Source organism: Heteronotia binoei, chromosome 12 (genome assembly GCF_032191835.1).
Source record: "Heteronotia binoei isolate CCM8104 ecotype False Entrance Well chromosome 12, APGP_CSIRO_Hbin_v1, whole genome shotgun sequence".
Lineage (NCBI taxonomy): Eukaryota > Metazoa > Chordata > Lepidosauria > Squamata > Gekkonidae > Heteronotia > Heteronotia binoei.
This window is the reverse complement of record NC_083234.1, coordinates 1,866,997-1,893,732: the sequence shown is the minus strand read 5'-3', so window position 1 is coordinate 1,893,732 and position 26,736 is coordinate 1,866,997. Positions and strand designations below refer to the sequence as shown.

Here is a 26,736-nt window from a genome sequence, read left to right as displayed (position 1 = left end):
GGGATGCACTCCCAAGTCTTTGGGAACACGGGGAGAACTACTGCAGTCACTCACATTTTAAAAGGTGACATTTTAAAACGTTTTCAGCTAGAAGGGGAAGGGATGCCTTCGGTTTGGGAATGACAGGCACCACAGGAGTGGGGGTGGATTGGAGGAGCCACATCCCTCTCTCTCCCCAGCTGGGCCATGTGACCTGCTGGCCTCTGGAGCATCCCTCAGCCAGGTAGCAAGAGGGGGAGGAGACCCAGGGGCCCAGCAGGCAGAACCTCTGGAGTGCAGGGCCACCCATTTTTATGCTCAACCTTTTGCTATTAGAGGGGGGCCAGTCATATACTGAAGTCCATCATCTTTGGGGGCAAACAGCGCAGTTGTTCTGCACCACAGACCACTGGAAGCATGAAGAGAAAGAAAACTCTGCCTGGCAATTCATTCCTCCCCCAGCCTCTCTCTGGGGAAGTACCTGTCCCTTTGGCTGATCTGCCTGCTTGAGAGACTTGATCTTCTCGATCTTGCACAGCTGGGCTTTGGCTTTCTTGAGGAGGCTAGCCACCCTCTTGTCCGTCATCGGCAGCTTGTCTGCATGAGCCAGCATAGAGCTGATGGAGGAGGGGGTGGGCAGCTTGAGCACGCCTTCCTTTTCTGCTGCAGGGGCTGGAAGGGCAAGGTCCAGGCTGGCTTTCTCTAGCCCTCCTCGGCCTCTCTTTGCCATCTTGGTCTTGATGGCTGTTGCTGAGTCCACCAGAACCACGGCAGGCACGTCAGCCACTGGGTCAGCGGCTGTCGACTTCTTTCGCCCCACGGTTTTTTTGGCAGATGAGGAAATGGTAGGGTCTTCGTGGACAACCCCTCTCCCTTTGGAAACACGAGCCCCAGGGAACAAAGCAGAGCTGCTCTGGATTTCAGGAGCCTTCTTCCTTTTCTCTTTCCGTGACTCCCGCTTGTTTTCTTTTTCCCTCTCTCTGTCTCTCTCTCTGCTCTTCTCCTTCTCAACACTTCGGTCGCTTTCTTTGTCTTTGGATGACTCCTCAGAGGCTCGGTCTTTGTTCTTGCCCCTCTCTGGGTGGGAACTGCTCTGTGTGAACCATGGGAAGAGGGGAGCAGGGCTGCTGGAGGAGAAGGGCTCAGCTGCAGCCCCTGGCTGCTTCCTCAGTCTCTGACTCTTCTCTACCGACTCCCCCCCAGGTGGGGAAAGGGAATGGGCAGGGAAGGAGAAACTGGCATTTAAGGCACTGGTAGTCAAGGAACCTACAGAAATGCTTGCGAGTGACGGAGAGACTGGTGGTGGGGGAGCAGACAGCTCCGAGGTGCTCAGGCGCCCGCTTCTCGTCCTCATGGAGTGTGATGGAGACCTGGGCTCAGACCGAATCGGGCTGAACACCTTCCTCTTCCGCTTCCTCAGAGAGACGGAGGTGGCAGCAGCTCCCCCAGAAGCGCGACTCACAGAGGAGGGCAAGGTGACAGACTCAAAGATGCGTGAGTGGGCCTCGCTGGGCGTGAACCTCGGAGCTCGCAAGAGAGGGCTTCTCTTGTGTAGATCAAACCTTGTCCCAGAGTGCAGAGGAGAAAACAGGCGTGTCGGAGCTGGGGCACCGGGGGCTGAGAAACCAGAGGCAAAGCCAACGTCCTCAGGGGTCAGTGGAGGAGGCCGGAAATTATCAAATATGGGTTTGCGAATGAGGCCTTCTTTGGCATATTTTGCTGAGGAAAAGTACTGAGGTTCAGACCGAGAGTGCTTGAGCGAGGTCCATCGGAATGTAGGCTCGCGAAGAATGGACTTCCGCTTCTCTTGCATGGGTGCTGCAGAGGAGGGCAGGAAGGGTGAAGCCAAAGGAATTGTGGGAGGCATGAGCCAAGGGGCATGCTCAGAGATGCTGGCAGCTGGCTGGAGGGGAGGTGGTGGGGTGAGGAGTGGCGGTGGCGGAGAGGCAGACGAGGACTGCTGCTGGGAGATGCTCTGGAGGCTGGGTAGCTTTTTAGCTATTTTGGGCCCAAAATTTCGTTCTGCCACTGAAAACCTCCTCCTCCTGCCCCCTCTCTCACCACCCTCATTCTCAGGAGACTGGGAGGCAGGCAACGAAGGGGGAACAGCCTCCGGGGTATTGCTACATTCTTCAGAAAGTGCTTGCATTTCTTCTGAGGCCTGAGAATCGGTGGATGTATCAACACTGGGGCTGCTGGACCGGGAGGAATCCGAAGACATCTGTGAGGAGTGATGAGAGGCCCCGCTGGACTTCTCACTGGACCCGCAGGAGGTAGCGCTGAACCGGCTGTTTGGGGTAGACTCCAAGCGGGCTATTTTGATGGGTGGGTCATAGTCTTCATCTTCGATGAAGCGCTTGGGAGTTTTAATGATCCGGGAAGAGATTGCACTCACCACTGGCATGATGAACTGGCGGATATTTTTGAGCTGAGTTCTTGCCTTCCGGCCCTGCAGCTTTGCTGCTTCTTTCTCAATCTTCTTCTGAGCCCCCTTCTTTGCCTTCTGCAAGAGTTGCTTAGCAATGGTGGCATCTGTTCTCTTGGAAGAAGGAATGATCCGCACTGGCTTTATCCTGCGTGGGCTCTGCCTGACTGCAGCCTTTGCTTCTTTGGGGAGCAGAGATATGCCCTCTTTCTCCTTCCGGATCCTCTGGGCTTTCTCTGGCTGAGAGCCATCCGCTGTCACCAGAGACGGGCTTAAGCGGTCGGAAGATGGCGGCCGTCCTCTCCGGCGCACCAGCTGCACACCTTTCCTTCCAAGTTGGAGCTTGCCAGATTTGAATTTAGACTTCAATGGGGAGAGTTTTCCTGCTCTTAGCTTCTTGATTTTCGTTGCATGCTGGAAAGCTGTAGATGGCGCCCGCTTTACTTTCTTAAGATTCTCCTTTTCCTCCTTGCTGCCCCCCTTTGGAGCATCTGGGGTGCCCTTCATGTGGCTGATTTTGAACTTCATGCTGGCAAGTGCAGGAGGCCTCCCTCGTCTCTTTTCTCCACTTTTCAGTTCTCTCTTCTTCACTTTTTCTGCTGATGAGAGCTCCGGTTTGCTCAAAGGGGAATATGTTGAAGGTGATTCGCAGAGCACGGCTGCACTTCGGTCCAAGCTGCTTCTGGGTCTCCCACGTGGTTTCCGTGCACTAGACTTGGCTGGGACGGAAGAGAAAGGGAGAGGAGGAAAGGAAGAGAGCACATTCAGCACCTCTGCATCCTGCCACGGCCCCCACTTCCAAACCTGCATCAAGAAGTCACACTAGGTATACAGGTATGAGAGTGAGCCCACTGCCAATGGATTAGCTTGCGATAATAAGATACCAAGATAAGGTACACTGAATACTACATCCCACAGGCTCTGCCGCTGGAAAAATTCTTCTTTCTAGCTGATGATAATGGATTAGTTTTCCCAAGACTTCTAAAGTTACCGTAAAATGGGAACAGTAGCTTTGGAGATAATTCCTAACTTCTGCTTCCATTATTCCAGGACCATTCAACTACTACATCTGAAAGCCCACAAACCACTCCCAGGATGACCCCAACCAAGGGATGAAGCCTCCTCTCCATCTGAAACAATCTGAGTAGCCAGAAACACCACGGCCCCAAGCTGGGAGAACTGAATCAGGAGAGCGATCCAGGCCAGCGGGAGCGGAATTAAAATGCCTCAGTCCGCGGGGGTGCATGCTTGCCTTTCTGCTGGATTTGGCACCCCTTGCTCAACTGCCAGTCAGCAAGAACTCAGCAGCTGACGCAGCCAGAAGTTCCCACCCACCCCAGCGGCAGGGCCCTCCCCAACGGGCTTCAGCAGCTGCAGAGCCAGCCTGAAACCCCGTCTATTTCGGGACTTGTACCCCACTTCTCCAAACAGCCCAAAGCAGAATCTGAATTGTGAGATCTAGCCATAGTCCTCCATGTCTCCCACTGGCAAACTGAAGAGATATCACGTGTGGCACAAGCTGCACCTGACTGTAAATAAACCATTTCCCATCCAGCCACTTTTAGATCTCACTAGAGCAAAGACAGCCTGATCTTGGAAGCTAAGCGGGGTCAGCCCTGGTCGGTATTTGGACGGGAGTCCCCCGAGGAACAGCAGGCAGGCAATGGCAACCCCCCCCTGGACATCTTTCTTTGGAAAGCCCATCCCTGCGGACAGCCCATTCTGCAGTCTAAACGTACCTGTGGAAGATTTGGTGGGACTCTGTCCTTTGGTCTCATCATCTGAGCCAAAACCTAAGAACTGCTCATCCTACAAAAGAGAAGGGAAAGGAAGAAGAAGTTATGAAGTTAAAGCCAACTGTTCACACATAAATGGAGCTTGGAAAGCAGGTAATAACAAGATGTACATATGTTGCATGTCGGGCAAATGTGTTGCATTGGCTGCTTATTGCCAAAGAAGCACTATTCACAAACCATGAGAGGTGTGCCAGATCAGCTCTTGGGGCACAGGATACCCACGCAAAACAGAACTGAAGAGCACACCTGGAGGCTGCCCTCCCTTGGAGCACTTGCCTGGAATCCATGGCTGGAGGAAAGATAATGAAGAAACCACTTCTGTCCGCAAGACCACAAAAAAAGCCACACTCCTCCAGCCAAAGCCGTTCTGGAGCATGCAAGCAAAAGTACTTCTCCCCGCTAAGAACGCTACAAAATAATTCCATTTCCCCGAGTAAAGCTGTGGACCACCCCAAATTATCCTGTGTTCTGTGAAGGAATATAAACCCAAAACCAGGTCGAGCCCCTGAAGTATGGAGGTGTATGATTTGCTGTAGCCAAAGCTTATTTTGGACTAAGGACTTTTATAATATTGTCACTATTTGTGGCTGACTGGCAAATGGGAACCGAAGCAGCCTTGTCACCAGGAATAGCCAATTGTGACTGCAGACGTCAAGAAGTACTTGAAAGCGGGGGATGGAGCAGGGGAGAGCTCTATCCTACTTCACAGATGAAGTCCTTGTGAATTTTGCACACAGCTTATTGACCTTGGTTTTGATGCTGCTGAAAGCAGGTCTCCCCCTGCCCCACTTCCCCATAGGACTGTGGTACATTTGAGTACGCCTTGGGTTTCCCCAAGACTGGGAAGATGGCAGCCAGCCCTGGATGGAGACCATGTGAGTAGGAGAATCCAGATTTCCCTGGCCCTGCCCAGACGATAGCCCCAGACTCCCTCCCCCGCCCCCCAGGCAGCAAGGGAATTTTAAGTTACTGCTATAACTATTTGTGTCTCAGCTTCTTAGAAATCCAAGCTCTCTTTCTCTTTCTTTCTTTCTTTCTTTCTTTCTTTCTTTCTTTCTTTCTTTCTTTCTTTCTTTCTTTCTTTCTTTCTTTCTTTCTTTCTTTCTTTCTTTCTTTCTTTCCGTTTTAGCCATTCGCCTCTAGCCCTTTTTGCCTTTCTCTGTCCTTCCTTTTTTAAGAAAAAGGAAAGCTGGGAATTCAGTGAACCTGATGAATATCATGATACCCCGCCCCCCCATTTCAAAGCCATTAAACCCAAACCCCTGCAGAAGCCCCAGTGCTGGGAAGCTGAGGGGCAACCTGCCATGCGAAGGTCTCGTGGCCACTGCCCTGCCTCAGCAGCCAAGAGGAAATCCCACCGCCTGCCTGCCTCTGGGTGGAAAGCCAAGCGGCAGCACCTTTTGGGCAGCCTTCCCACCTGCCCCATCATCAGAAAGGCTGCCGGGGGACTGTCCCCTCCCCCCCCCGCCCTGCACAGCCAAGGACAACCCATTCGTCCTGCTAGGAGCCACCATCCTGCAAGGCTGCAGCCAGAAGGGGGGCACAGAAGAGGGGCACCAGCTGCTGGCCAGGCGCCACGGTGCTGCTGCTGCAGCGGGTCTCCAATGGAGCAGCTCAGGCAGCCAATCACCAAGGGATCAGCTGCCAGCCCTTTTAAAAAAGCTTTTATTCCACATGAGTTTTCTCTGTGCTGCTTAGATATGACACAGATAAGGTGGGACGCCCACAACTGGCTTCTTTCTCTGCATTATGTCAAGCAGGAAGTAGCCCTGCAAGGCGGGGGGGGGGGGGCATGCAGAGCACAGGGCAAATGTGCCAGACGAAATTCCTGTTGGTTCCTCGAAAGGAGATCCTGTTAAAGATAAACCCAACAGTTTACCTCTCTCCTTAACCACGTGGGGCTCTCTGCAAGACGTACACAACAACAAGAACACGGAGATGCTTGAAGAGGTCTGGGCTTGCCCTACTGAGCTGCAGGTGAAAGTCAGCAAGGGCTGCTGCTACTGCTGCGGAGAACACAAAGGAAGCCTTTGTTGCGCCTCCCCGGGTGGAAGAGAGTAGAGGCAGCCAGCCAGTGACCTCTGGGCATCTGCCTTTCCTGCACAGCCAAGCAGACAAATCCCAGGGAATACGAAGCAAGCAGTAGCTTCCACTCACCGTAACCGAGGGCACCTGGCTTGGTCTGCGGCAGCACATCTAGATTCGTATTCAGGAGCACTTCGGAGACCAACAAGATGTGGCGGAAGGAAGCGTTCGAGGGCCAAAGGCACCTGACCAAGAGCGCGCTGACTCTTCAAAGCTCATCCCCCCCCCTCCAATCCTCTTGGTCTCTAAAGAGCCACTGGACAGACAGACATCTGGACATCAACTGCTGCAGACCACTATGGCCACCTCTGAGGAAAAGGATGCTGTGAGGTTTCAGCAAGTCTGAGAAAGGAACTTGGGACTCTCAACCCCAGTCACTGAAACGGTTTCAAAAGTACCTAACTGCCTTCCAGTTTCAGCTATGCAATTCCAAATATCAAGTCTGTACAGATCCCAAAACGTCCTCCCCATGCCCCCCCTTGCAACACAACCAGGAGCTCACAACCTCCTCTCTCCTCAGGGGCCCTTACGACTTCATCATCTGTACACATGACAGTGGCTGCTAATGTGGGATCTGTTCTTTGCCCTATTCCTTTATTCTGTTTGATTCCTGACCAGCGTGCCCTCCCCAGTGCAGCAGGCTTAGGGCGGGTTACAACAATCTTAAAACATACAAAAATTTAAAACAGAATACAAGCCATAAAGCAATTACAGCCATTACTACTATGTAAAAGCTCTTAAGAGGTGTCAGCGAACCAGTTTAGTGACTTGGATGGAAGTCCAAATCCCCACAAGGGTAGAGGGGTGGGGATGGGGGAAGCAGAGCAAGGAGGCCACTGCAGACAGACTGTCCCCGGGATGGCAAGTCTTGGGGTTATGCCAGCATCCAATAAACAGGAACACACCTGAAGCGACCTTACACTGACCAGACCTCACCAGTCAGTCCCTCAAGGAGGGTGTTATCTACTTAGACTGGCAGCAGTTCTGCCCGGATCACCTCCTCCCTGACCCTTCTAGCTGGAGATGCCAGGGAATGGGGCAGCCTGGAGAAGAGGAGGCTGAAGGTGGGATATATGAGTATGAAAGAAATAAAACCAAAGGAAGATGGAGAAGCGGTGAAGCTTTCAGGGAATTAAAAGACTGGCTCTTCCAGGCCTCTACGCATAACATGCTGTATTTTAATCTTACTTGCTATATGTCAAAATAAACAATAAGATCACACTCTATTCAGGGCACTGGAAGGTTTTCTGGACATTTTTCACTGTGTTGTCACTGGTCTGTGCAGGTGTGTTCATGTTTACTGGATGCTGGTATAACCAAGTTGGGAGTATTTGGTGCTCTCTATAATAAGAGAAGTGGTGTTTTCTTTGTAGTTCAAATGCTGGAAATACTCCATTTTATCTGCCCAACAATTAGCAGAGGAGGAGGACATTGGATTTATACTCCGCCCTTCGCTTGGAGTCTCAGAGCAGCTTATAATCTCCTTTCTCTTCCCCTCCCCACAACAGACACCCTGTGAGGAACGTGGGGCTGAGAGAGCTCTTTCGAGAACTGTTTACTATCAAATCAGCTATTTAAATTACCATTAAGTCAACCAATAATATTAATGCATTTTTTTAGACTGACATCCCATTTTAACATATTTGATAATAAATGTCTTGGCAGCCCGTAAAATAGTTGAAAATATTCTTGTATTCTAATGAGTCAAAGACAGTGACACAAACCCTTGAATGCTGCAGAAATGGACAATGAATGGACAGTGAAGACACACAGCCCCGCCCCCCTTGCTCAGAGGTATGAATTTCCTTCTTGATCCAACATTCAACAGAGCCTGCAGTGTACTCTTCTCTCCCAAGGAAGAGTTCTGGTGGACTTGAAAGCATGATCACTGTTTTGTTCTCTGCAACTGGTCCTAAGAAAAGGCTTGTTGTGGCTTGTTTATGGATTTTAATTTTGGACCAGTATGGCTACAAGCACTCATGGCATACACCAGGCAGAAAAGAAATTCTATGATCCTACCGGCACAAAAATTGACTCTTGGTTCACTATTCAAATATATATACAGAATGTATTACTTTAGGTGGGACTGTTTTCTTATTGTAATATAAAATTGGATTTTTTCCTTCAATCTACTGTTGCACATCTGTAGCAAACGTTACTTAAAATACAATTTAAAAGCTACTCCATTAAGAGAGGAATGGGACCAGTCTGCAGAGCCTTGTGTTGGCTGAGACAAAAGAAATGCTGGCCCAGGGGCACTATTGACCTGGGACCCTTTGCATGCTCCGAGGTCAGCCTTCGCCTCCATCTCAACCAGGCAGCCTGAGGGGCCGTCACTGGAATCAGCAGAGAGCCTGCTGCAAAGGGCTGGGAGTAGATGGCCTGCACCAGTGGAGGGGGCGGAGTCTCCATCCCTGGACAGGTAAGGAGGCCAGCCCACCCAGGTCTTGGCATTGTGAGACCTGACATTTCGCCAGCAACTGTGACTGGCATCCTCAGAGGTGTAACCCAGAAAACTGGAGTTCTCTCTGGGTCAAATTGAGAAGAAGTTGATAGGCAGGTAATTTATATCTACTCAGGTAGGCGGGGTAGGCTGAGTCATTATCTTGTGGGAGCTTCCTGGGCTGTGACATGACTCTTAGTAATCCCAACTGTCTTTTCTAAATGCCCAAAAACTAAGTGACTGACAATTTATTCTAAAACTTTTCCAGGTATATAGATCCAACTGGGCAGCAGGTATGGTTACTAAGTTGATAGGTCAGTAGTTACCTGGATCCTCCTTTTTCCTTTCTTGGGAATGGAGACAACAGTTGGGATTACTAAGAGTCAGCACGGGTTTTTCAAAAACAAGCCCCCAACAGACTTACCTGCAGGGCTTTTTTTTGAGCAGGAATGTACAGGGTGGCTTGGCAGTAGGAGGTGTGGCCTAATATGCAAATGAGTCTCTGTTGGGCCTTTTCTACAAAAAGTCCTATGTGAAACAATGGTGACATCAGGGGGTGTTGCTTGATATGCAAATGAGTTCCTGCTGGGTTTTCCCTACAAAAATAGCCCTGCTTACCTGATCAGCCTCTTTTTTTTGGGGGGGGGGCTACTACCTGACTGGATCAGGGGAGTGCTGTAGACATAGTTTATCTTGATTTCAGTAAGGCTTTAGGTAAGGTTCCAAATACTATTCTTGTTGACAAGTTGGCAAAGTGTGGTTTGGATCCTGTAACCGTTAGGTGGTTCTGTAACTGGCTGACAAATCAGACCCAAAGAGTACTTGTGAATGGTTCCCCATCCTCTTGGAGAGGAGTGACAAATGGAGTGCCTCAGGGATCTATCCTGGGACCTGCTCTGCTTAGTATCTTTATATTGGTGGGGAGGGCAGGGTATAAATTGAATAAAATAGAAAAAAAAATTAAAAATAAAATAAATGATTTGGATGAAGGAACAGAGGGAATGCATATTAAATTTGAATATGATACTAAATTGGGAGGGGTTGCAAATACAGTAAAAGAGAGACAGGTTACAGGATGATCTTGACAGGCTGGAAAACTGGGCTGAAAACAAATAAAATGTATTTAAACAGGGATAGCTGTAAAGTTCTGCATTTAGGGAGGACAAATCCACTGCGTAATTACAGGATGGGGGAGACTTGTCTTGGCAGCAGTATGTGCAAAAAGGATCTCGGGGTCTTAGTAGACCATACACTGAACATGAGTCAATAGTGCGAAGCAGTAGGTAAAAAGGGCAATGTGATTTTGGGCTATATCAACAGAAGTACCATGTCCAGTTCATGTGAAGCCATGGAACTGCTTTACTCTGCTCTGGTTAGACCTCACCCAGAGTTTTGTGTTCAGTTTTGGGCACCACAATTTAAGAAGGATCTAGACAAGCTGGAACAGGTCCTGAGGAGGGCTACGAAGATGGTGAGGGGTCTGGGGACCAAGTCCTGGGAGGAAAGGCTGAAGGAGCTGGGCATGTTTAGCCTAGAAAGGAGACAACTGAGAGATGATCACTATCTTCAAGAAGGGCTGTCATACAGAGGATGGTGTGGAGTTGTTTTCTTTTGCCCCGGAAGGTTGGACCTGAACTAATGGGTTGCAATTAAATCAGAAAAGCTTTTGGCAAAACATTAGGAAGAACTTTCTGACAATTAGGAGTAGTTCCTCAGTGCAACAGGCTTCCTTGGGAGGTGGGGGACTCTCTTTCTTTCGAGGGTTTTAAACAGAGGCTAGATGGACATCTGACAACAATGCTGACTTTGTAAACTTACAGGGAAACGAAACTGTGGAACCAATTCCAGACTATTCCAAATAATTGTATATATTGTGACTCATCATAAAAATCATATATCTGAATACAAAATCAGCAATTTACAAATACAACAAATGTCCTAAACCAAATCCATATATCTTAGTAAAATATGATAAATTGCTGCAAGCAAACTTTTCCTATGTAGATATGTATAAAGTCAATAAACCCAAATCCAAACGGTCTTTTCTGGTGTAGACAGGTGTGAGGGTCAAATAAGGTGAAGCCCAATGATTGTTTCAACTTAGTTTCTCTTTCTCAAGTATTTGTGGACAAATTCATCAGTTTAAAAGCAGAAGAGCAGAGCCTCCAAGCAATAGCCCACACAATACAAACCGGCTTCATGATAGACCTCCTGTTCTATCTGTGAACTTGGGGGGGGGTATTTGTGAGTTTCCTGCATTCTCCAGAAGAATGGACTAGATGACCCTGGAGGTCCCTTCCAACTCTATGACTTGTACGGGGCCACAACCCCCGAGGCAGAGTTCCTGTTCTGCACACAAAAGCCTGCTCCCCCGCCTTCCATTCTAATCCCTGGCGTCTCTGGCTAAAAGAATCTCCGACAGCATTTGATATAAAGCACCTTCCTACATTCATACACTTTTGAAGCAATAAATTCCTTCACACACTCTGTTCCATAACCACTATTGCTCTTAGCTACAACAATGGCCTCCTGGACCAGAACTACTAAGGAGCACATTTTGCTCCAGTTCTCTAGGAAGTGGTGCAACTAACAGCCCCTGGACCTACTCAGCACCAGCATGATAGGCTGCAGGAGAGAAGCACCCTGAACTCGCCATCATAAATCACTGCCTTCTTCAAGGATCACAGCAGCACACAACTGTTAACCCATATCACTGGATGCTTCTAGATGGAGGCAGCATCCCCAGGTGGCTGCATCTAGTTTGCCCCTCCCTGATACACAGCAGGATCCAGTCACATCAGGGGTCCCAGCATCACATCTATCACAGCCTTCAGGGAACTTCAATGCCAGATGAATGACCACAGAAGCTGCCTTCTACTGAAGCAGACCCCCCTCGGCCCACCAAAGTCAGGTGTGGCTGCTCAGACTGGCAGCGTATCTCCAGGGCCTCAGGCAAAGGCTTCCCTATCCCCTGCGGCTGGGGACTGAACCTGGGACCTTCAGCATGCCAAGGAGAGAGTAGCTCAACCACCAAGCCACACCCGCCCCCCGTCCGCTAAGGTCATCATCTGACTTGTGATGCTACAAAGGTGTCTACTGCTGCTAAAATATTGTGATAAGGCTTAAGTAGGGGAGGGACGGTGGCTCAGTGGTAGAGCATCTGCTTGGGAAGCAGAAGGTCCCAGGTTCAATCCCTGGCATCTCCAAAAAAGGGTCCAGGCAAGTAGGTGTGAAAAACCTCAGCTTGAGACCCTGGAGAGCCGCTGCCAGTCTGAGAAGACAATACTGACTTTGATGGACCAAAGGTCTGATTTGGTATAAGGCAGCTTCATATGTTCATATGTTCAAGTAACTGGGTCATACTTCATCCTGAATAGTTATGCACAATGCCAAGTGTTGCAGCCACAAAAAATGATGCCATATAAATTCTTGCCTCCTTGTATTTTAGCAAGGACCAGCAGTTCTCCATAGCCAACAGATCTCATACTCTGGAAATGGTGACACATTAGCTTTCTCTTGCAAATGCAATTAGGGAATACTTGCAATAAATGCTGTCCTGCCTTCCCATTCGTTGCATCCAAACAGTGCAAAAGGAATGGAGACCCCATTGAATTTTTTTCTAAAAAAAAAAATCTATATTGGGAGATCACAGGACTTGCATGAACAGAAGCTATGTATTACCAAGTTTTTCGACAGTTCTATAGTAACTAGTGGGAGAAGGCTGCTGCTTCTATGCTGCTGAGCAATACCATCAGAAGGACCACCAACAGATAAGCAGAAGACCTAATATAATCTGATCCACCTATGCTTCAAGATTTTGTATAGCACCTAATATCTTGGTTTTTAAATTGTTGTTTACGTTTTATTGCTTTAAACTTGTAACTGAGATTGTTGGTTTTACTATGACTCTTAGCCGCCCTGAGTCCGCTTTTGGAATGGGTGGGATATAAATCAAAAGTAAGTAAATAAATAAATTATAGGACTTATAGTAAGGAGGGAAATAGGGTGAGATTGACCAAAAACATTGGCTGGATCCAATTCAACATACCATAAGATTTCAAATCAGAATCAGCATCTTACTTCTTTGGTACTTTGGGTACTTCTTCACCCAAAGGGTGATTAACATATGGAATTCACTGCCACAGGAGGTGGCAGCAGCTACAAGCATAGATAGCTTCAAGAGTCTTAGTGGATCATATGCTGAACATGAGTCAACAGTGTGATGCGGTGGATAAAAACGCAAATGCAATTTTGGGCTGTATCAGCAGAAGTATAGTGTCCAGATCACGTGATGTGATGGTATTGCTTTACTCTGCTCTGGTAAGACCTCACCTGGAGTATTGTGGTCAGTTTTGGCCACCACATTTTAAGGACATAGACAAGCTGGAATGGGTGAGGGGTATGGAGACCAAGTCCTATGAGGAAAGGTTGAAGGACCTGGGAATGTTTAGCCTGGAGAGGAGGTGGCTGAGAGGTGATATGATCACCATCTTCAAGTACTTGAAGGGCTGTTATCTAGAGGATGGGGTGAAATTGTTTTCTGTGGCCCCAGAAGGTAGGATCAGAATCAGTGGGTTGAAATTAAATCAAAAGAGTTTCTGGCTCAACATTAGGAAGAACTTCCTGACCGTTAGAGCGATTCCTCAGTGGAACAGGCTTCCTCAGGAGGTGGTGGGTTCTCTTCCCTTGGAGGTTTTTAAACAGAGGCTAGATGGCCATCTGACAGCGATGAAGATCCTGTGAATTTGGAGTAGGTATTTGTGGATTTCCTGCATTGTGCAAGGGGTTGGACTAGATGACCCTGGAGGTCCCTTCCAACTCCATGATTCTAAGAGGGGAATGGATAAGCATATGGAGCGGAGGTCCATCAGTGGCTATTAGCCACAGCTTATTGTTGGAACTCTCTGTCTGGGGCAGTGATGCTCTGTATTCTTGTGCTTGTGGGGGGCATAGTGGAAAGGCTTCTAGCCCCACTGGTGGACCTCTTGATGGCACTTGGTTTTTTTGGCCACTGTGTGACACAGAGTGTTGGACTGGATGAGCCATTGGCCTGATCCAATATGGCTTCTCTTATGTCCTTATGTACTGGAGCCTTTAAAAGTGTGAGGATGTTTTGCTGGAGACCCAGAACAAGGGAACTGGGTATTCCCCATCACTGTGTATGGATGAGAAAGCTGGAAGGTGAAGAAAGCTAACATGATGAAAAATGATTCGTTTGAAACATGGTGTTGGAGAATAGTTTTATGGATACTGTGGACCGCAAAGAACACAAGTAAATAGGTTCTAGATCATATCAAGTCTGAATCCCGTCTTGAAGCTAAAACAATTAAACTCAGTTTATTGTACTTTGGTCACCTCATGCAAAGACAAAAGTAACTGGAAAAAACAATAATGCCAGGAAAAGAGGAAGACCCAGCAACAGAGGAACTGATTTTATAAAGGAAGCCACAGACTTCACTCAGTTTGCTAGACCCAAAAAGCTGTTAATGATAGAATGTTTTTGTGAGAAGCAACCTGATCCCTGCCCCCACAGCCTTGTGTCCTGCCAACTATGTTAAAACCCAAAGTAGCTTACATACTTTCCCCCTCCCCCATTTTATCTTCACAACAACCCTGTGAGGTAGGTTAGGCCAAGAGGGTGTGACTGGCCCAAGGGCAACTCAGGAAGCTCCCACCGCCAAGCAGGGATTCAGATCTGGGTCTCCCATGTCCTAGTCTGGCAGTCTAATCTCTACAGCCCTGCTGACCTCTCTCTCCACTGCAAGAACATAAGAAAACCATGGCTGGATCACACTAGTGGTCTGCCGAGTCCAGCAACTTGTATGAACAGCAATTACTGGCATTCAGAGGTTTGCTTTCTCTGAATACAGAGTTTCCATTAAGAACAACCTTGCTGGGTGAAACCAGCTGTCCATCCAGTTCAGCATCCTTTTCCACACAGCAGCCAACCAGTTGTCCCGGAGGGCCAACAAAGAGGATACAGAAGCCAAGGTCTTCCCTGGTGCTGCCTTCAGGCACTGGGTCTCAGAAGCACCCTGCCTCTGATTAGGGTTCTCCTTACTGACTATGGCTAATACCCACTGATGGACCTCTGCTCCCTAACTCTGCCTAATCCTCTTCAGCCCCAGACTCTCTAGCATTTCTTTTTGCCTGCCTTGAATCTTTTGCCCATCAGCTTTATGGAGGCTATTAGCCACAGGATATAGATAGACCTCTCAATCGGGGGCAAGTGATGCTCTGTGATCTTGGTGCTTGGGGGGGGGGGGAACAGTGGGAGGGCTTTTAGTGTCCTGGCCCCACTGGTGGACCTCCTGACAGCACCTGGTTTTTTGGCCACTGTGTGACAGAACACTGGACTGGGTGGCCACTGGCCTGATCCAACAAGGCTTCTCTTATGTTCTTATGAATGCTGTTCAGTGCTAACAGTGAAGCGAGGCAGAACATTTCCCAAAGCTGTGTTCTCCTTGGGGGGGGCGGGATTCTATCATATGTTTGTATCTAGTCTGTTCGTGCTGTAGATCAATTATGTTAGAGGGACTAAATGTGGGATATGAAGGATGGACAAATCCCAGGGCTTGTACATCATCCAGGCTTGTGTACGGCACATTTGCCTTCTTGGCCTTATGTTATTTAAATTTTGCTAACATTAAATAGTTAAATTATTAATTTCAACAGCTCAGAAAATTTTCCAAATCACATTTTCCTGGAAAACCCCCATAACACTGAGTGCTGTCATTATGGGAGAGGGAGGAAGGGTTCTCTTTGTTTACTTTTCGCACAACATGAATAATTTTATAAACTTCTTCAGTCATTGTTTTCTCTAAACTAAAAAGTCCCAGACTCCTTAGCTTTTCATCACAGGAAGGGTGCCCCAAACAATCATCTGGGTTGCTCTCATGTGCATTTTCCCCCAGCTCTCTAACACAGAACCATAGAGCTGAAAGGGACCTCCAGGGTCATCTACTCCAACCCCCTGCACAATGAAGAAACTTCACACCTACCTCTTCCCCACACACCACACCCCCAGTGCCCCTGTTCCCACCCACCATCCCTGGTGCTCCATGCCCAGAAGATGGCAAAAGAAAAAACACCAAACCCCCCAGGATCCCCAGGCAAAGTGGCATGGACAAAAATGGCTGCCTGACCCCTCCCCCCCCAATCCTCTTTGAGATACTGAGACAACAACTGAACATTGCCATATATGAGAGACTAAGGGGCTTCAGATCATACCAGTAGAATAAAAAATACCTGCAGTGTAAAATCTATTACAATCATTAGCAAACACACAAGCAAAACTCATGAACACAGATGGTGTTGCCTTATTTGGAATCTGACCATCCGTCCATCAAGGTGAGCCTTGTCTACTCAAACTGGGAGCAGGGCAGCTCTGCGGCCTCTCAGGCAGGGGTCTCCCAGAGCACCTCCTGCCTGGTCCTTTTGAACTGGAGATGCTGCCAGGGACTGACCTGGGGTCTTCTGCATGCCAAGCAGAGGCTCTTCCGGTAGACCTTCCAATTTGTTTCCTAAGAATGCCCAATATGAGTCTGCCTTGTTCACTGTCGCCACACACTGAGTCAACATTTTCATCATGCCACCTACAAGAACCCTGAAATTTCTTTCCCTCTCAATCTCAAGCAGTTGAGACTCCATCAGCACATATTTAAAGTCAGACTTTTTTTGCTCAAGTGTGCATCGCATTACACATGCCTACACTTAACTTCGTATTCTCTCAATTTACACTTTTGTTTTCACCACCCTTAATAGTGTGGTATCAACTGCAAACTTGGCTGCTACACTCACTCCCATTCCAAATTACTTATGCACAAATTTAACACCACCAGTAAACATAGCTATAGCATTATTATTCCAAGATAGTTATTAGTAACTGAAATACCAGTTCTACAGCTGTGTTTATTGTATTCTATTACTGCTTTACAACAAGCTTCCAAAGCCGTTCACAAAAGTAGAAGAAGAAGAAGAAGAAGAAGAAGAAGAAGAAGAAGAAGAAGAAGAAGAAGAAGAAGAAGAAGAAGAAGAAGAAGAAGATGATGATGATGATTTTGGATTTATATCCCGCCCTCCACTCCGAAGAGTCTCAGAGCGGCTCACAATCTCCTTTACCTTCCTCCCCCACAACAGACACCCTGTGAGGTGGGTGGGGCTGGAGAGGGCTCTCACAGCAGCTGCCCTTTCAAGGACAACCTCTGCCAGGGCTATGGCTGACCCAAGGCCATTCCAGCAGGTGCAAGTGGAGGAGTGGGGAATCAAACCCGGTTCTTCCAGATAAGAGTCCTCACACTTAACCACTACACCAAACTGGCTCTCCAGTAAAACATTTTTTAAAAAATCAAGTGATAAACATATTCCAAAACCAATAATGTAACAGGTATCCAGTTTAATTAGCCAAGCTGCAACTCCAATCAAAACAGGTGTGAGAACAGGGACTGTATTTCAACAACAGGAAGATGATGCTGAACGCAAGATGACCCCTAAAAAGGGAGTCACACACACGAATATTACTGTACATATTTGTAAGCTGTAGGTAAATTTAAGACAGCTCACTATTTTTCTAGGTGGCCCTCCTGGGGGAAAAAGCCAGCCTTTCTTTCAGATAAACAGGGCACATTTTTCACTTGCCTCCTAAAAAAGGCAAAGAAGGGGCAGCTGCTGAGAAGGCCCTGCTGTGTGCCCAGAAACGAGGGCAGCTTAAGGCAGGGCCTCACTCACCCAGATGCAGAAAGATGCTCCTTGCAGCACTCTGTATGAAAGCCGTGTAGGTTCCTAGATCAAGGGCATGCACAACCAGTGTTCTAAGAACGAGGCATGCTCCCTGCTGACATTTCCGGACAGCCTTCAAGGGCAGGAGGCGAGCCCTTCTGCCCCAAGGGAAAGCGCACCCCCGAGCGCCCGGCCCGGGAGGCAGGCAGGCGTGGCGGGGGCGTGTCCGGCCTCCCCCCCCCCCGCCCGGCCTCACCTCTCCGCTGCCCGCCTCAGCGCCACAGGCCGCCCGGAAGCGGCGCAGGTTGATGCCGATGGCGGCGGAGACCTGGAGCGCGGCGTCGAAGCCCGGGGCCACCCCGGCGGAGGAGGAGGAGGAGGAGCAGGAGGAGGCGGAGGAGGGCGGCGGCGGCGGGGGCGCGGCTCCCCGCTCCTTGGCGCGCTCGTCGGGCGGCTCCTCGCGCAGGCTCCGCAGGGCCGGCACCCTCACGCGGCAGCCCCCGAGCCCGCGGCGGCCGCAGGCGCCAGTGCCCGGCCGGGCTGGGAAGCGCCACCGACCGCTGTGCGCCATCTTCCCTGTGAGGCGACGAGCCAGAGAGCGGGGCCGGGCCGGGCCCGGGAACCTGCCTGACGCACGCGCAGCCCCGCCGCCGCCCAGCCCCAGCGCCGCCCATCCACGTTCCCGGGCCCCGCCCCGCAACGCGCATGAGCCGCAGCGCCCCGCCGACCGCCCTGCACAACACAGGCGCCTATCCAGGGCCCCGGGCCCCGCGCCACGCCACTGCGCATGCCCGCACCCCCGCCGCCTGGACCAGGGAGGGGGAAGCCACTCCCTCCCTCCCTCCCTCCCTCCAGGTTATACCCCCTTGGCTCACTGCCCCGCCTCTGCAAAGCGCCGGATCCATTCCTGCAGTGTAGCAAGAGGGCTGCGGAAGGGGACCAAAGAGCAGGCTTGCCTGGATGCCCTTATCCTGGCCCCTTTACATCACCTGTGGCTGGAACTCTTCAGGGGAGCAGGTCTCCCCTTCTGCAAGGCCTGAAGGTGTGCACTTCTCACCTGCTCTGCTTTTAAGTGGTGCAGAACTGCAGACTCCAACCTCCAATAAAGTAACATCACTTCCCAGCAGGGGTGCACCCTGTCTAGGATCTGGAGAGAGCAGTCCTTGTGGTCTGCATTTCCTCACTGGTAGATCTGATGATATGACTCAGGCAGGCAGACTGTATTGCCTTACAAAGTAGGTACCATAGCAGGGGAAGGCTCCTGGGTGCCTGGCAGTGGCAGCTGTATTCTGGGTGGGCTGCTGTTCTGTGAAGTTGGGCAGGGCGAGCGTATATGGCTGCACGGAGCTGGGAAGGAGGGCTGTGGGGAGAGCAGTTTAGGAGGGCCAGAATCAGAAGGGGGCTACTCTGATGCCCATTCCATCTATACCAAACTGGCTCTCCAATTTGAAATATTTTAAACAAATGTTTTATTTCCGAGGCACGCTTGGTGGCACATGCCTTCTGCGGGGGCCATGGATTGGCTGAAGTGTTGGTCGGGGCCTGTGCTTTAGTGAAGAGTGGGGGCAGGGGTGGGCAGCAAGTCTGGAGTGGGGTTTCTAAAAATCTCACAACCATAACCTGACAACAGCTTATAAAAAGCTTGTGGCGGCAGCAATGTACTGTCACCATCAGTGATGGAAAAATATGAATGGGGATATTTTTGAGAGCAGCAGTGGCTCTTGAAGCCCCCACCACCCTTGTCGGTTGGCTTTCTCTCTTTAAATCACTTCTCCAAGCCAAGCCAGCTGGTAGCAGGGAGAATGCAGTTAAAGTTGCTTTCTTTTCACTTCTCCCTCCCATTTGCCTGCCTGCCTTCTTTCTGATGTTCATGTTTTGTGGCTCTCAAACATCTGACATTCATTCTGTATGGCTCTTATGTTAAGCAAGTTTGGCCACTCCTGCCCTAGAGTATGATCTGGCTTAGCATATTTATTTTGACTTAGTAAATAATTTTTTTCTGTACTTAAACAATGTATGTCCCAATACTACTAAATACTTGACATATTTAATTTAGGGGGGAATCAAGTGTGCTGTAGATGTTATTCAAACAAATCTAGAGTTTTATGTGGGGAATATTGGGACAGTAGTTGTAAAAGTTCAGACAATAAGAGCATTGCACTTTCCCTATATTGTCTCCATGTGAGGGAAATGTAAGACAGGAGGCAGTCCTGCCATTCAGCTGCCTTCCCACCTGAGCCTCTGCCAGTGCAGCTTCAGCATCCCTCCTTCCAGAGAGGGTGGGAGAGAGCTGAAGTGTGTGTGTGTGGGGGGGGGGCTCAGCAGGGGAGCAGGCAATTTGAAGTGGAGCTCTGCCTGGTAGTGTGGCAGAGTGGCAAGGACCTCTTCTGGTTATGAGCAGATCTGTTCACGTTAATCTTTAAGGAGAATTCACCACATAACCTGTGCATTAATAAATCTTCTTTGTTGCTTTATTAAACTTCCTGCTTCAGTCATCTCTGCAGTCTTAAGGCATACAGTAGCAACTCAAAGCTTTTGCACTGGCCTAAGAGGAAGGCTTCGATCTCAAAACTAAGTAGGCTCCCCAAATCTGCTGGAGAGGCAGTGTGGGTCCCCTCAGGTTCACTCCCCAGTTTCTGGAAATGCTCATGTTTAGCATTTGCATTCAGGTTTAGGAGCACCTTGGAGACCAGCCAACATTTCAGGGCATGACTGTTGGAGCATTTTAGCAGCACAATGGTCATCCTCTGTTGACCAGATTGGATTTTGGGCTGTAGCTCCCTGCAGTAGCTGCCCTTGCACTGCTTGTTAGCTGCAGATCCAACTGGTGACGACGACAGCCGAGAACCCAGCAATGGGCCAGGGGTTTTTCCCCACAGATGCTGTTCCAAAAGATTCTTAGGCCACATCCAATGTAAATTGTGGAAGAGCTGAAGACTGGAACATAACTGCTGCTTCCAAGAATGGCCATTCTCACAGCGCATTCCTGAACAGAAAGTCTTAATGCTTTTTGTTGTTCAGTCACACAGTCGAGTCCGACTCTTTGCGACCCCCTGGACAAAGTCACGCCAGGCCCTCCTGTCTTCCACTATCCTCCAAAGTCTGCTCAAATTCGTGTTTGTTACATCAGTAACGCTGTCCAGCAGTCTCCTCTTTTGCCGTCCCCTTCTTCTTCTGCCTTTCCCAGCATCAGGATCTTCTCCAGGGAGTGCTCCCTTCTCATTTGGTGGCCAAAGTATTTCAGCTTCAGCATCTGACCTTCCAGTGAACAGTCTGGGTTGATCTCCCTTAGGACTAATGCAAGCAGTGACTAGAAGGCCCACGCATTCCGAGGGGGGGGGCAGAGATTGTCACCTTTGTAAACTCTGTTTTGAGACCAGTGGGGCATTGGCTGGAAGCTGCAGGAGGAAGAATATGGCCTGCTTCTGCAAGTAGAGTCTAAGCAGTAATCACTACTTCCCATTGCCCCTTACTTCAGAATAAAGGGGTGAATTTAAGGATACTCTCATCCCAATTTTAGTTTGTGTGGCAAGGTTGCCTGGAGTTGCTTGAAATCTGCTGTGGTCTGACAGAAGCTGTTAAAATAAAAAGCCATGACCTCTGAAAAGCCTTTTAACTATCTGTTTTCTCATTTTACCGAATTCTTGTCTGAATGCTGTGGGATTATAGTAGCCCTTTCCACCATTTGAGAGGAAACCTATGAATAAGAATTTTAGCTTTGGTTTTACTTTGACTGCATGCCCAAGAACATACATTCATAGCTTGTTGTTATATGTGTTGTTTTATTCCTTGCATCATATATAATTCCCTAATGGTGGTAGTCAAATGGAGTGCTCCCATTGGCTGATGAGTGCACTCAACAAACCACTGGCCCATCATGCATCAGTCACCACCTCTGGGTTCCCATTGACTGACTCTTCTGCCTACTGCAGGCCCAGAAACTGAACCGCCAAAACAGCCTTTCCTCAGAGACAGACATATCTCCAATGCTTCTGTGTCCTCTCCATCAACCCACCTCAGAAAGGGCTGCCACTCTTCTGTAATCTCATGAAGCGTTTCCACAGAGGCCATGGCGGCCGCTGCCTTCCCATTACTCCCTCCCTCAGCCAGGGGAAGCTGCTAGCCAGAGGCTGTTGCTAGGCCACCAAAGTTGCTTCTCTCAGTAAAAGGAGAGCCCTCAGCTGAATAGAATGCCACAGAGTCCACCTTCCAAAGCAGTTATTTTCTCCAGGGGGAGAGAGAGACCTGTTGTCTGGAGTTGTTGTGATCCCAGGAGATCTTTAGGCTCCATCCAGAGGTTGGCTACCCCAGGCCTGGCAACACCCTAGGTGATTTGATGCCGCCTACCTGCTTGCTCCTGTTCAGCAGGAGCCCCCCTATGACAGCCAGTGTGACTTACCAGTTGCCAACTCCAGGTTGGCAAATTCCATCAATGGGAACCCAGAGAGGTCTCCTCTCCAAGCTAAAACATCCCCAGCTCCTTCAGCCTTTCCTCATAGGACTTGGGTCTCCAGACCACTCACTATCTTCGTAGCCCTCCTCTGGAACCGTTCCAGTTTATCTATATCCTTCTTAAATTGTGGTTCCCAAAACCGAACACAAATACTCTAGATGAGGTCTAACCAGAGCAGAGTAAAGCAATAACATCATTTTTCACAGTCTGGACATTTTTAGCTTCTTCATCACACTGCTGACTCATGTTCAGTGTACAGTCCACTAAAATCCTTAGATCCTCTTTTACACAAACTACTGCCAAGACAAGTCTCCCCCATCCTATAATTATGCATTGGATTTTTCTTACCTAAATTCAGAACTTTACATATATCCCCATTAAAATTAATTATATTTCTCTTAGCCCACTTTTCCAGCCTGTCAAGATCATCCAGTATCCTGTGTCTGTCTTCTACTGTATTTGCTACCCCTGACAATTTAGTATCATCTGCAAATTTAATAAGCATTCCCTCTATTCCTTCATCCAAATCATTTATAAAGATGTTGAACAAAACAGGTCCCAGGACAGATCCTTGAGGCACTCCTGCTCCAAGAGGATGAAGAACCATTTTGACCATCAACTTTTATTTTCCTCTCTCAGATGGCAAAAATTAAATGTGTGCTATGCTAACTCAGAGTGCAGCACTTTGTAATCTTTCTTACAAAAATGATATTTATACTTTTAAGTTCTGTAAATATGCCACATATCAGAATTGTATATGCTACACTATAAATGCTGTATTTTACATTATTCAATCACTAAAAGGTCAGGTTTGATACAAAAAGGTATTACATATATTTAAATTTTTCCAAAATGAACATAAAAAGGACCTCCCCCACCAATGGCTTCAATATTTCCAGAAATTTTACATCTCTATGTGCCCCCAAGTTCTAGCATGAGAAGAGAAAAAACTGTAGCCCCTGCAGTTTGGTGTAGTGGTTAAGTGCACAGACTCTTATGTGAGAGAACCAGGTTTGATTCCCCACTCCTCCACTTGCACCTGCTGGAATGGCCTTGGGTCAACCATAGCTCTGGCAGAGGTTGTCCTTGAAAGGGAACTGCTGTGAGAGTCCTCTCAGCCCCACCCACCTCACAGGGTGTCTGTTGTGGGGGAGGAAGATAAAGGAGACTGTGAGCTGCTCTGAGACTCTGAAATTCAGAGTGGAAGGCAGGACATAAATCTAATATCTTCTTCTTCTGCATTAGTTAATAAACCTATGATATCCCTCCCTGAAGCTGCAAAGCCCTGGACCCTTCGGCCTTTCCAACCCCTTTATTCTCTTGGTTCCCCTCTTCTGCACTTTCCCCAGCTCTGCAATGTATTGTCTGAGATCCAACACCCAAAACTGCACTCAGTATTCCAGTTTAGGCTGCACCACAGATCTACAGAGGAGTATTATAATAATGGCAGCTTTCTTTTCAGTCCTTCGCCTAATAACCCCTTGCATGGAGTTTGCTGCGTTTGTCCCTGAGCTGTCCCCCTCCAGCCCTCTCAGTCTTGGTCAGCTCTGCTTCTCTACTCAGCACCAACTTAGAATGGCTGTTCCCAGTTATCAGACAGTGTTGGTCCCCCACTGGGGAATGGCCCTTTTTAACCTTCTAGAAACTCTGCAAGGCTGAATTATTCAAGAGAATTTATGTAACAGGATGATGTTGTTTGGGCAGCCTTTTGGCAACTGGTATTGTATGATGATGGCTAATTATGCTGCTTAGGAAAGCTGTTGAAAGCTATATGGCTGTCAGACGTAGTTGCAAGCCATCTAGAGGCCATCAATGGAGAATTCAAGAGAAATGTTATAAATATGGACATACGCATTTTCCATCCTACTTGTGCTAAAGAGCCCCAAAGGAAAAAAAAATGCTGGCAGCAACTATGTTCCTCTTGTTCCCAAGGTCTTAGAACAGTCGTTCTTCTTTTCAATAATACAAGAAAAGCAAACAGACCAATCAACAGCTTCAAAAACTGGCATCATTTTGTGTGGAAATGATGGCAGTCCTTTAACTGTGATTGCACAGAGCCAAAACCAGTCTATGGGCTGCTCAGAGCTGAAGCGCAAACACTCTCGGGAAGCAGTTCAGTTATCAGATACTCAAGAAGGCCTTTTGCTATCACATCTTCCTTCCAGGGCAGCACTCCTCATCAGCTCATTCTTCCTGACCTCCTTGCTTGGGAGTTCCCTTACTTTCAGGGGTCAAGACGCAAGACTGGAGGTGACTGCAGGGCCTTTTCCAGGATGACCTTGTAAGTGGACCTGTTCATTAACACTTTCCTCTCTGAACACACTTTTGAAGAGTAACCAAGGTTTGAACAATTTCAGAGAGTAGTTCTGTTGCTCTACAAAAGTGCCACCTTTCAAGAGTCATAACTCTCCAACAAAGAGGCTGCTTTGACTCTCATGCCCCAAAAGCCATCCTGGTCTCTAAGGTGTTACTGGACCCCAATCTAGTTGATACTTAAGCACAGTTGTCTTTAGGATACGAGTTAGAAGAATTTAGACTTACTTTCCTTAATCACAAGCTCTATAAGGAAAAAAAATAGGACAAAAGGATTGACCAGTTTTTGTTAGGAAACCAGCCAGAAAAACTCAAGAGTGGGGGAGGGCCTAGAGTTTTAGTCTATCAATTTTAATTTGTAATGTCTTAGTTGTGATTTAAAAGCTGCTCTGAGTCGTGACGATATTAAGATGTGTATGTATTTTAATATGCTCCAGAGGAAAACATTCCACTTGATTTCCCTAAAGCAGCACCCCAGAAAGATGAAGGTTTCCTTGGCTATGAGTGGGTCCCTAACAGACCCATATCCAATGCTGGCAGTGAGTGAGAACAGCTATCTAGATTTGGCCTAAGGATCTGTCCTTCTGGTTCATACAAAGGGACTTATTATACCCAGCTGTAAACCCATTTGCAAGGAGAGAAAGAAAAGAGTGCTCTGGGGCTCTCCTTAGCCTTCCAATCACACACCTAATCCTGCCACACACTTCAACAGTACTGTCAGACCAAAACTTACTGATCTTAGCATCATAATTTAATATGATTACAGCACAGACTCGACAGCAAAGGACTTTCAAACATTGTATCCAATTAGGCCACGTTTGCCTATGATCTCGCCAATGTAAAACCACATCAGCACTTCAGTAGCCACCAAGCCGTTCCTCAGAGCTTCCTGAAAAACAAGAAGGACAAGAAAAACAATTTAACCCCTTCTGCTCCTGCCTGAATGCCAGAAGCCATCACCAGAAGCAGGACACGACACCCCAGAAGCTTCCTCTTCACCCATGACAGTACAACAAATTATGCCACCACCATCACATTGTCAGGGGTGCCCTGAAGGTATTGTGGATTCCCCAGTCCCTAGCAGTTCTTTCATAAAAATGAGACAGATCAACCACTAAACATTCCGATCTATTTCCCAGGGTTCCATATTCAATGACAGTTGCCCACATCACACACACGTGTATTTTCTTACCATGTTTATAGTTTGCTTTTCTCAACCAGCATTACACAATACTGCTTAATAACAGTACATCCAAAAAGACTGTGTACAATAAACACAGCATAAATTGATACATTGCATATGAGGAGACATTGAATGAGCAATGTACAAGGAATCCTAGAGTTGGAAGGGACCTTCAGGGCCATCTAGTCCAACCCCCTGCACAATGCAGGAAACTTGCAAATACCTTCATCCACACACACCCAGTGACACCTACTCCACACCCAGAAGATGCCAAAAGCAAAACCCCCCACCACCCTCCAGGATCCCTGGCCAAGCTACCCAACGTGGCAAATAGCATTTCTCTGGATGTGTACGAAAAGGCCATGAGAACTAAGCACTGATGCAACCCTTCCTGCCCTCCTTCTCATGATCTGCTTAAGTTCAAAGAATGAGCACTGCTGTCAGGTGGCCATCTATAAGAACTGCCAAGGAAGGAGAGCCCACCACCTCCCCAGGAAACCTGTTCTATTGAGGAACCAGCTTGAACTATCAGGAAGTTCTTCCTAATGTTGAGCTGGAAACTCTTTTGATTTAATTTCAACCTGTTGGTTCTGGTCCATAGGAAACAATTCCACACCGTCTTCTATATGACAAGGCCTTGAAGGTGATGATCCTACGGCCCCCCTCTCCAAGCTAAACACGCCCAGCTCCGTCTTGAAGGTTTCCTCTAGCGGTCTGAGCATCGCGTAGCAGGCGTGGTGCAAGAGCGGCATGAGGTCATCAGCAGAGCCCAAGCCCCGCCCCCCGCCCCATCCCGCCCGGGCCTCTACCTTGACGGTGAGGTGCTTGAGGCGGCCTGCCTGGAAGCTCCTGGCCAGGCCCCGCATGCTGTCGACGGCCCTGGGGATGTCGGCGGGCATCGGCGGGGCCAGCTCCACCCGCGCGTAGTGCCAGAAGGTGGCCAGGCGCGGCCTGGAGTAGGCGACGGCGGCTGCGGGGGGAGAGAGAGAGGGAGTGAGGCCATGAGAACTAAGCACTGATGCAGACCGGCCAGCGCCCCCGCCCGCCCTCCCGCCCCGCTCACCGGAGAGCGCCTGCGGGGCCTGCGTGACCACCCTCTTGGCCAGCCTCTGCGCGGCCTGCGCCATCCTCGCCCTCAAGGTCAGGCCTGCCTGCCCGGCGCTCCTTTCAGCCTGCGGACGCCGCGCGCCTGCGCACACACTCCCGAGCTGCTTCCTTCCGGACGGGCGTCTCGGCGACCTCCGCAGCGGGCGGGGAAGGATGCGCATGCGCAACGGCCGCCCTCGCGCTCCCTTCATGCACGGGCATGCGCAGAAGCCGCCTTCAGGCCGGAAGAGGAGG

General features: G+C 48.9%; 2 protein-coding genes across 2 annotated transcripts in view; both read right to left on the bottom strand.

Annotated features, from left to right (window-relative positions):
- Positions 1 to 18,037, bottom strand: part of KMT2A (lysine methyltransferase 2A) — a 51,295-nt gene extending 33,258 nt beyond the window's left edge. The window contains exons 1-3 of the mRNA XM_060251632.1: positions 17,703 to 18,037; positions 4,144 to 4,213; positions 461 to 3,123 (exon numbers count right to left, since the gene is read on the bottom strand). Coding sequence (XP_060107615.1) covers positions 461 to 3,123; positions 4,144 to 4,213; positions 17,703 to 18,017 — 3,048 coding nt within the window. The 5' untranslated portion in view covers positions 18,018 to 18,037. The remainder of the gene's footprint in view (positions 1 to 460; positions 3,124 to 4,143; positions 4,214 to 17,702) is intronic.
- Positions 18,038 to 24,941: 6,904 nt separating this feature from the next.
- Positions 24,942 to 26,682, bottom strand: ATP5MG (ATP synthase membrane subunit g). The gene is made up of 3 exons (XM_060250893.1): positions 26,459 to 26,682; positions 26,205 to 26,365; positions 24,942 to 25,101 (listed from the first exon to the last, which is right to left on the bottom strand). Exons 1-3 carry the CDS (start codon positions 26,661 to 26,663, stop codon positions 25,003 to 25,005), a joined length of 465 nt encoding a protein of 154 aa, XP_060106876.1. The 5' UTR covers positions 26,664 to 26,682; the 3' UTR covers positions 24,942 to 25,002.
- Positions 26,683 to 26,736: the final 54 nt, after the last annotated feature.

Excerpts from the sequence above, each read along its gene's own strand:
- ATP5MG (XM_060250893.1), bottom strand. The coding sequence starts at position 26,663 with ATGCGCATCCTTCCCCGCCCGCTGCGGAGGTCGCCGAGACGCCCGTCC. Across the intron at positions 26,366-26,458 it reads GGCCCCGCAGGCGCTCTCCG|CCGCCGTCGCCTACTCCAGG; the intron begins GTGAGCGGGGCG and ends CTCCCCCCGCAG. Across the intron at positions 25,102-26,204 it reads TCAAGCACCTCACCGTCAAG|GAAGCTCTGAGGAACGGCTT; the intron begins GTAGAGGCCCGG and ends CTTGTTTTTCAG.